Raw genomic sequence first — 10,183 nt, 5'->3', positions numbered from 1 at the left:
GGACGGACTTCACATTCTCAAAAAATGAGAAAGGCAGATATAGTCCACCGCGGTGGCCCAGTGCGGATTAATGGGCTTCTCACGCCTATGAAAACATCATGGAGTACTTTCAGGCATGCAGGAATCCTTACGGTGTTATCGTTCACCGTTATAGCAAGTGATATTTAATTGCTTAGTTAAAAACACACTTCGAAAAGTAAGAGGTAGGGAAGTCGAAGCCTTACCCACTAGGCTGTCACTGCTCTTATAGTTAACTAATATATGAGTAGGAAACCCACGCGGCATATCATAAGTTTTACGATAACAGGGTTGAAGCCGTGGGGTACGCCTAGTTGAAATAAAATTAATCTAATAACATCGAAACAACTTTAAAATACTGGTCTTGATTGTTGTTACCGTCAAGTTGACATTACAAAAAAGCTAGAGTCCAAAGTCAGTTTATTTCTATTTAATTAAAAATATTTGTGCTATAGTGATGGGCATATAATTATTAAAACATTAGTTTAAAATTACTGAACAGGATAGTAGAAAGTCCAGTCCGATTTAAACTTTAGGTCTTTTCGAAAACTAGCAAGTGTAGCTTCGCGCAGGTAATCAACTGTACCGTCCCGCTAATAGGCTGATACTACGCATCGAAACGCACGATGTTCGAATAGTAAGTGTTTAAAGTGGACTGTACCTTTACTTTTTCAACAACAACTCAAATTCTATCTTCTTACTAATCTAGAGCCTCTAAATTAATCCAAACGTCCATGTATTCAGTGCAAAGTTACTGACCGTTATATCTTACGTGTATAAAAAATAATTTTAATTTAGAAAGGCACATCTCTACAAAACATTGTGTTGCTGTTGACATTTGAATGGCGAATGTTTTGCTACTTTGTCATTTGTGTTTTCCCAAGTGTCGCGCAATTCGACCAAAGGGAAAGTAGGCATGACAGTTAGTTCATAATGTCGTTAATTAAACTCTAAACCATAATAAAAACAGTTCATAATTCAACAAATTAGTTAGTGTTCTATTTAAATTCATAGTGCACGTAGCTATAGAAAATACTGTATAAACGTAAACAAAAGATGGATATGGATATAATAAAGTGGAGAAACAAAGAAGTTTTAGAGTTATTACATAAAGAGAAGATTTCCAGCTTCATAACAGATATCTGCAAAGCACAAGATATAGATGGACAGTGTTTGCTCTCCTTTGTTGACCGCGATTTCTACGAGTATCCCTTTGATCAGCTGAAATTGGGTGAACGAAAGAGGTTTATCTTGTTGGTAAAAAAATTACAGAGAAATAATCGAAATGCGATGTATGAACTTGGATTATGTGAGGACCAAATATTAAATAATTCTGCTACTAATATTAATTTCGTTGGCACCAACCTATCGCATTTAAGCTATAAACTTCACAAACAGTTACAGAATGAGTTAAACGCAAGAAATACAGATTGTATATCAAATTTTACTCCAGATGTGAAAGCTTCCAGATTAAAACCTGAAGTTTGGAAAACTGCAATTGCCTTAGGTAGGTAACCTTAACAATAATTTATTCATTCTAATTTAAAATTGCCTAATTACTAAGATCTTATTTTGCTTACATAATTTTTTAAAGTTAAATTTTCTAAAATTATGCAATATACTTATCTAATGTAGTGATTTGTAAATGCAACCCCATATTTTTTCATAACTTGAATTGTCGACTTCTCAATCTTGCCAGGTTATCTTTTCCTGGTGACCTGGGTGACTGCTGTAGTAATGGTTATCGTTCACGACAAGGTCCCAGATATGAAAAAGTATCCTCCACTGCCAGATCTTTTTCTTGATAATGTGCCCCATATTCCATGGGCTTTTGATATGTGCGAGATCACTGGATCCTTGCTGATGGCCATTTGGCTTGCTGTGCTCTTCTTCCACAAACACAGGTAAACTATTTTTATTAATTTAATGAAATCATCATTGTTATAAAATACAAATTTAATGCCTTGTTTATGTGGAATTAGATTTACACTATGTTAGAATTACCCAAACATTTGCTTACACTAATCTTACTGTAGAACCTCCTGGGTCAAATTCATGTGTAACTTTAGAAATGTCTAACCAAAAGAAGGTAATTCCGAACATAATACAAGGGTTCTTAACCCTTGTCTTATGTTTGGAGTATGCAATATCCTTCAAAATTAAAACTTGGTTTGTAAATTTTTTTTGTGACAAAATATATCTTTGATGCTTATATATGTACACAAATGTTGAGTTGGCCACTATACAAAAAAACCAGAAAAGAAAAGAGGATTTAGATTTAGAGAACAAACAGATAATGAATTTATTTAGCAGAAATCAACCCTGGTTCTAAAATATTTCACTTACTCAAATAAAGTAAATAAAATAGTTTCAAGAATGTTTATTTTGAATTAAGGACCATTAGATTTGTTATCTTGTTGTTAGTTCATAAAACCAAAGAATAGCCACAATTTTTATTGTTCAGTCAATTTGTCAGAGTAAACATTTGTCATTCTACAAGTACTTGTATGTAGTATTGAACTTTGTATTGTATGACTCACCCTTTATTGTTTGAAATGGGCCAATATGCTTTTTATTGTGTGAACTAATGAATGTCCAATACTGAATGTAGGGCTTTTGTTTTCAAATTTCACAATCTTTTAGCTTTTGTGTAAAACGATTCTCTGTGAATTGTATTAATCTGTTTGACTTGTAATTTTATATAGGTACAGTTCTCCATATCCTTGGGGCAGCTGGATCTGAGTAGTTATGTTGTCTATCCTCCAAGTGGGGGGGTTTTAATTCCTGCACCTACAACTTTTATATTAAAATATTTATTTTAATCTGGAAACATTTTCATATCAACCTTTCTTTACTTTATTTTTGTATGAGTCTGTGAAAAAATGCAATTGAAGTTATAATATAGGTTTACATATATTACGAAAGAACTGGAATTTGCCCTACATAAAATTTGTATGTATATTAATAATGATATTAATAATTATTAGGTCATTAAGTCCATTCTGATAAAGAATTTAATCAATTTTAATTTTTCTGCTTTAGTTTTATTACTAATGCTGACTTCACATTTGGTGATGCAATGCTAACCCCGGTAGAGATAAACTAATCAGTATTTATGCAGCATCATACTAGAATAAAAAACCACTTGATGGATCAATTTTGCCAATCAATTGGTTATGAGTTGCCTCAATGGAAAACATTGTGAGGGAACATGGCTAATGAGAGTTCTCCATAATGTTGTCAAAGGCATGCATGCATTGTGTCTAGCAATCGTCACAGCATCCAGATGGTAACCTACAGCTTTCTCATTCTGAGAAGAGACCCATGATCTATTGTGGGCCAGTAATGGCTTGATTATGACGATCATAACTTGTATAATTGACTTATGTATACTATACTAGTATTAGTAGTTATATGTACATACATTAACGCGAAAGTGTGCCGTTTTTTTTTTGTTACATATGTTTGGCTGAACTGTTTCACCTACCATGATAAAATTTGCTCAACTATAGCATGAATCCTAGAGCATACTTTTTATCTCGGAAAATGATCCGCAATTCTATAAAACTGGTTTTGTTCCTGAGGCACAGACAGCTATACTGCTAACCCAATTTTGGCGAAATTTTGCGTATAAATCAAGAGCATATTATACATCCCTTTTTCCAGGGATAAAAAAATGTTACCTATGGGGCTTTACAAATCGCAAAGGAATGCAGATGTAATTACGAGCAACCGCTAGTAAAATAGTTATTTAAATTATAATATTACCAGGAATATGTATCATTATATTATAATGAAATTAATAAGTATGTCTGCAGGTTTATAATCCTAAGGAGGTTCTTCGCACTGGCTGGCACCGTGTTCCTGCTGCGATGTTTCACGATGCTGATCACATCACTGTCGGTGCCGGGCTCGCACCTGAAGTGTGAACCGCGGTTCTACCCGCCGGCGGACGATCTCACCGTGTGGGGCCGCCGCTTGCGGCAGGCCTATGACATATGGAGCGGCGCAGGAATGTCGGTGCGCGGCGTGCGCACCTGTGGCGACTATATGTTCTCCGGGCATACGGTTGCTTTAACACTCCTCAATTTCTTTATAACAGAATGTAAGTTATTACAAAGACTTCATATAAAATTTGCTCCTAAAATAGCTATACGATGAAAATATTCATCATCATCATCATATAAACCCAATAACAGCCCGCAACAGGGTACGGGTCTCCTTCCTTCCTTCCTTCCACAATGAGAAGGGGGCCCATAGTTCACCGCGCTGGCCCAGTGCTGATTGGTGGACTCCACAACCTTTTAGAACACTATGGAGAACTCTCAGGCATGCAGGTTTCCTCACGATGGTTTCCTTCACCGTTGGATTTTAATTGTTTAACGCTCATAACTTAGAAAACTTAGAGGTGCGTGCTGGGATTCGAACTCGCCCCCCGAAAGTGAAGTCGAAGCCCTACCCACTGGGCTATCCCACTTCTTCTTTTCTGGTAAATATATTACCAGGCTTAAAATGTGCAGGAATGAAGCAAAGTAAGCTTACGACCTAAATCAGTGAATCACCGTAATTTTTCCACAGACACAATTATTTTACTACCAAGTAGCAAAAGAAATTTAATTTGCGGTACAATTAAATTAACGGCATGAGGGCATTGATTTAATTGTTTGGTATAAGATTCATTCTTATAAAAGTGTTATTATAGATAGGTAAGATAGGCTCTTAATACAGACAACGAATTTCAGCGTATTAAGAATAAAACCCCAATCTTATAGAGTAAGTTTAAAACTATTCAAAATTGTATATGCTAGGCCCATTTGGAATAAATTTATTTTGAAATTGTATTTTAATTGGTATAAATATATTAATAGTCAACTATTCAATAATGCGGATATACTCGCGATATTATTTGCATAAATACCAGTTCATTTATTGTATTTCATCGAGTGACCGTATTATTATGGCAGATTAATTAGTAAATATTTTTTTTAGAAAAACTTGGCAAACTGCATGGCATATTAATAGAATCGAATGCTAAAAGATAAATATTCATGTAAATTAATATTGTTTACAATGTCATTTGTCATACGTACATTGAAACTGTGCCATCAATATTATTTCCGTAACGTATCAGCGGCATTAATTACACAATTTATTGCTGTTTATTAATTTAATGATATATTACGTGCGTATTTTCAATGCGTGTGCGTATGTATGATAATAAAAACCAATAATTAAAAGATAATAAGTATGTATAATAGCTATCGATGTTTATCGATGTAGATCGATAATTACTATCGATAGCCTCAAGACCCTTAGAGATAAAACGCGCCTAGTTAGTATAAAACTACTTATTACGCAATAATAAAACGTAGAGCAACACTTTAAGAATAATTCTTAGAATAACAAAACTTGAATTGTTAGTTCTTCGAATAATTTATTGTCGGGTACTCAATACCTCTGCACCTTAGGGCCTTATAAATTAACGTGACATACCGTTCAACATACAACAAGCGAAGAACTTACGTGAGGAAAAGAGCATCTCACACCCTGATATTTTAAAAGTTTTGTCAGCTGAAGTGGGACAAAAGACTGCTTTAGTTATGCAAAGTATTCCGATGTTAGGCCACGTTTATTAATAAAGATCTTACGTTTCTACTTAATTATATTTTTAATTATATTACTATGATTATTTTGAATCATTAAATGCCAACAGAAAAGCACTCGCCCGTAAACTTATTTTAAATAATAGGTATTGCACAAATTCACTGTAAACTTGATTAAGAAGTTAATCTATACTTCGTAGTTGATCTCATCTAGGTACTTACGTCTTTCTCCTGGCCTAAGGCTGACTTTAAATTTTTATGGGCAGTATAGATTTTAAAGGAACATTACCAAGTTTTTATCATCCGGTTTTTTTTACGACATTACATACATCACCATCTAGCCCCAAAGTAAGTGTAGCTTGTATTATGGATACTAAGATAACTTATGAATATCTGAGTGAGTAATATGCACACCCACTGCCCACTGTGCCAATCGGCTGTCAAATAAATTAATGTTTCGCAAATAAATATTCGATATAGTTACGGGACAACCCCTGTGACGAAAAACGAAAAATTATTTAAATAATCTTTCTGTTATTCCAGTTATCTGTTCTCGTTGTGTATGTGGGATGGATAGATGACATAAAAGACATCCCTTTGTCCCCTCTGTCTATTCTCGATAACAGGGGCAGCGGGATTTTAATAAAATTACTCCCAATTTGCCCCTCTTATTACTTTAACGAGGACCATTTCTTTAGGGCTGTAAAGTTAGATACGTATGTTGTGCCTGTATCAAGAGTTTCTGTAGGTGCAAAATGCAAATTCAACGAGAGGTAAAAAATGTTTACCGAATATTTAAATTTACACTTGTAGGTTACGAGTAAATTTACACGTAACCTACACGATACTGAATAAAATTTTGGTATAAATTTCATCAAATATTCGATGTAATTTGTCGAGATGACAAGCCTACGCGTATTTGTCGCTGAAATTCTTAGCACTACGAAATGCATATACTGAATATGCATTTCGTAGTGCTAAGAAACTCCCACGATTTTCCTTGGGGAAATTGATTTAAGCACCTGTGTGATTAACACTCGAATGTTGCTTGCTTGTTATTTTATGGGAAATCCAAAGGAATAGTTACCCATTTAAAACGCGTCGGGGAAAATACATGACATCCGCTCATGGATTCATGGATATGATTAAGCCCATAGATTAATCATATCGTTACTCGCTGGTGCAATTCTGTTGTACCGACATTATCTCCACATATAACTCCAAAGTAAACTTAATTAACATGGTTATAAATACTGCTATCCTTTTCCTGGGGATACAGTGTGAAAAGGAGAGTGGTCTTAGACCTATTATGAAAATTGAGCTTAATTTGCCATATTCCGCGAACAGCAGGAGAATCTGTATGGTGTAATTTATAATTACTTCAATCAGTATACTCCACACCAAACAGATCCTCGGTAATGTACCCTCTACGCACGTTTCGCTCCGAAACCGGAGCATCCTCAGGAGATGTTGACTTTACAATGAATAATTGTTAAGTGTCTTAGACCTGCCAATTAATTTGAAATTATGGCAAGGTAATTCATAGGCCCATATTTAGTAGCTTTTTTACAGTTGCTATGTCATCTACATACACAATTTGCGAAGGGTTAACAACTATGATTGTCAAATTATTCGTTTGTTATGATAAGGACCAGATGAAAACTTGTTGAATAGATACCGAATTGCGTCAATTTTGAGTCTTGCTTGGTCACCCAGCTGGTTTCATCTGGTCCTTAACATAACAAAGGAACCGTGGTAATCGCCAGTGGTGTGCATACAGGGTATTCACAGGGAATGCACTTGACAGATAATATAAAATGAAAATAATCTCCAGTACAAGCTATGAAAAACTTAAGGATAGGCTTTTTAAGAGTATTTTATAACTCTTTCAGTTTCTATAACTCGTACTGGAGATTTTCTTCATATTATATCATTTGCATACCCTCTATGTACGCCACTGCCCATCGCAAATTTTGTATGTATGCTGGCTTCTTTCTAGATAGGTAAATTAAACTATTTTTGTTGAACCTCAACATACACATTACGCATTGTTTAAACTAATGTATTGGCAGGTCTAGAAATCCCTTATGTAAGACAATATTGTAGTCTTAAATGACCTTTGTGATAGCCCATAGGTATCATTCAAGGTTAAAGTTATATAATAGTTTCATCATATCGACTCATTACCGGCCTCCTCTCACAATGAAAAGAATTCCTTTTCGCACGAAGACTATAAACCACGTTCTTACTTACTTATCTGTTTGTTTACAGACACGTCGCGCAGCCTATACCTGCTGCATATACTAACGTGGGTGATGAACATGTTCGGAATCTTCTTCATCCTGGCGGCACACGAGCATTACTCCATCGACGTGTTCATCGCCTTCTACATTACGTCGCGCCTCTTCCTCTACTACCACACGCTCTCTAACAACCAGGCGCTCATGCAGAGTGACTCCTCTAGGTAAATCTTTTTTGGTGTAAATATACTAAAGCTTTTCTCCTCGATCTTCATATTTGCGAAAACGAGTTACATCATAACGATGTATACACCACACAGTCCACCAATCCGCCCCTTCTCGTTATAGGAGAAGATCCGTGCACTGCAGTGGGCTGTTAATGGGTTGATATGATGATTATGATGAAGATTAGATGTATTTTATGTGCCACAATGTTCGTCAATGTTTAACCTATAAAGTCAAGTACATGTAGAACATTTCGAAAATTTACCACCCGTAGGAGCTAACAATGGGCCAATTCTGTTGTATACAAATTTGTAAACTAATAAAGTGACCAGTTTTAAAACTAGCGTTGCTCTTTTCACAATTTTTCTAGTAGAAATCGATAGCTATATTCTACCGATATGTATTCAAAATATTTGGCACCAATGTTATAACTACGATTAGTAAATAAGTACGATATTGATTGCTGTGATTGATCAACAAGCGGAAATTTATTCAACCGTACATGGGAGTTTTATAGAACTTTATTTATTGGTTTTAATGCGTCATTTTTTTATTTTTTTTTGTTTTCTAATCACGATCATCAGCACTAGCATACTAGCAAACTAATGCCACAAACCACATCGCTCCTAGTATATTAAATTATCTATAGTTAAATTCTGCTGTGTGACGAGCATTTCCAGTACAACTACATATAAAGTTTTAAATTCAAGAGCCAAATCTATAAAAGACCTGATGTACTGCGGTGAACGTCCATAGTTTGATATGATCATACGTTAGTGTCAGTAAACAGCTTCCCGAGATCACAAAATTCATAATAGAACCCCAGAAAAATCTCTTAAACAATAGCCCTTCAATTTATTACGGCTATTTAAATTCCGAAAGTATGAGGGTTCAATCTGTCATACTAACTGATAGCTCAAACGCTACTTTACTTAAACCTACGTTATTTAGTTAGGATAATGTTAATTTGTTAAAGGCCGAGGTTTTATACCGGACCGTTGTCATTAACTGGTCGTTGGTGAAAAAGTATTTTGACCATCTTAACTCAATTGCTTTTTTTTTTTTTTTTTACAGAACAAGGATATGGTTCCCTCTGCTGTCTTTCTTCGAATCCGAAGTCGACGGAATCGTTCCAAATGAGTACGAGGGGCCCATGGAGATAGTAAGCAATTTAAAGCAGTGGCTGATACAGCTCGCTATAGAGGTAAAGAATACTACAGTCGGCACCAAACTTCAGGAAGGGGCTGCGATAGGAGAATACTCCGTCGTGAAACTTGTCGACGGCATCAAGAGGAACCTTAGTCTAATAGAAGAATATAAGAGCTCTCGGCAGCGGCTAATGACGCTCGATAAAAACGTCCAAGCCGGCTTTCTAGAAGAATTACCGGATAATGATCTCAGACATAAGAATATCGCAGACCTTACCGGCGACACCCCCTTTAGAGAATTCAGCAATCCTCCGTCTCCTATCATGAAAAAACATATATGAGCTTTTAGTCAATAATGATGCTCATAATATTTTTATAGCTGAATGTAGATTGGTTTATCAGATATAAGCGTTTAACATTTCCATTTTAGATTTTATATCATGTTATTCCATATTTATATGTTAAGTTAAATATGTAGAAAATTACAAAGATTTATTTGCTCAAGATAATCATGAAAATATACAGTATGCTTAAATTATTCAATACCGTCTTTTATTTTAAAAAACTTATTTTCTTTTGTACGAGTTGTGATTAATTTATAAGAATACAAGGTGAGTTTGCAGTGCATATAATTTTAGTTAAGTTTAAAGATTTAGCTGGTTATGGTTGACACTTTGACAGTCGTGGTGCGTGAAAGAACGACAAACCAACAAATTAACTTTTTTTCAATTTTTGTAGTTATTGATGGTGTAAAAAGTAAGTATCTGGTCTAACGATACTTAATACTAAATTTCATCAATATCTGTTCAGCCGTTTTAGAGTAACGTAATAACAAAATTACTCTTTAGATAGATTCCGTAGTACTCCTTCGCATTTTCCGGTACACCAACATTATTTGGTTTTATATTACATACTCACAGTATACATACATAGTAATATTGAAAGTTGC

At 34.9% G+C, this 10,183-nt stretch overlaps 1 protein-coding gene across 3 annotated transcripts; it reads left to right on the top strand.

The window, feature by feature from the left end:
- Nucleotides 1-484: 484 nt before the first annotated feature.
- LOC120625737 (sphingomyelin synthase-related 1-like) lies at nt 485-9,774 on the top strand. Of its 3 annotated transcripts, none has more exons than XM_039892910.1 (6): nt 485-655; nt 1,417-1,525; nt 1,718-1,922; nt 3,837-4,123; nt 7,893-8,085; nt 9,161-9,774. In XM_039892910.1, the coding sequence occupies exons 3-6, from the start codon at nt 1,756-1,758 to the stop codon at nt 9,573-9,575; spliced, it is 1,062 nt and encodes a 353-aa protein (XP_039748844.1). In that variant the 5' UTR covers nt 485-655; nt 1,417-1,525; nt 1,718-1,755; the 3' UTR covers nt 9,576-9,774. The 3 variants fall into 3 exon arrangements, with proteins under 3 accessions (XP_039748844.1, XP_039748843.1, XP_039748842.1); XM_039892909.1 differs by having other exon boundaries at nt 1,291-1,525; XM_039892908.1 differs by lacking the exon at nt 485-655 and having other exon boundaries at nt 666-1,525.
- The last annotated feature ends 409 nt before the right edge of the window (nt 9,775-10,183 follow it).

This window comes from Pararge aegeria, chromosome 8 (assembly GCF_905163445.1).
Source record: "Pararge aegeria chromosome 8, ilParAegt1.1, whole genome shotgun sequence".
In the NCBI taxonomy this organism is placed as follows: Eukaryota; Metazoa; Arthropoda; class Insecta; order Lepidoptera; family Nymphalidae; genus Pararge; species Pararge aegeria.
The sequence above is the reverse complement of the archived record's forward strand: the minus strand, read 5'-3'. Positions and strand labels throughout refer to the sequence as shown.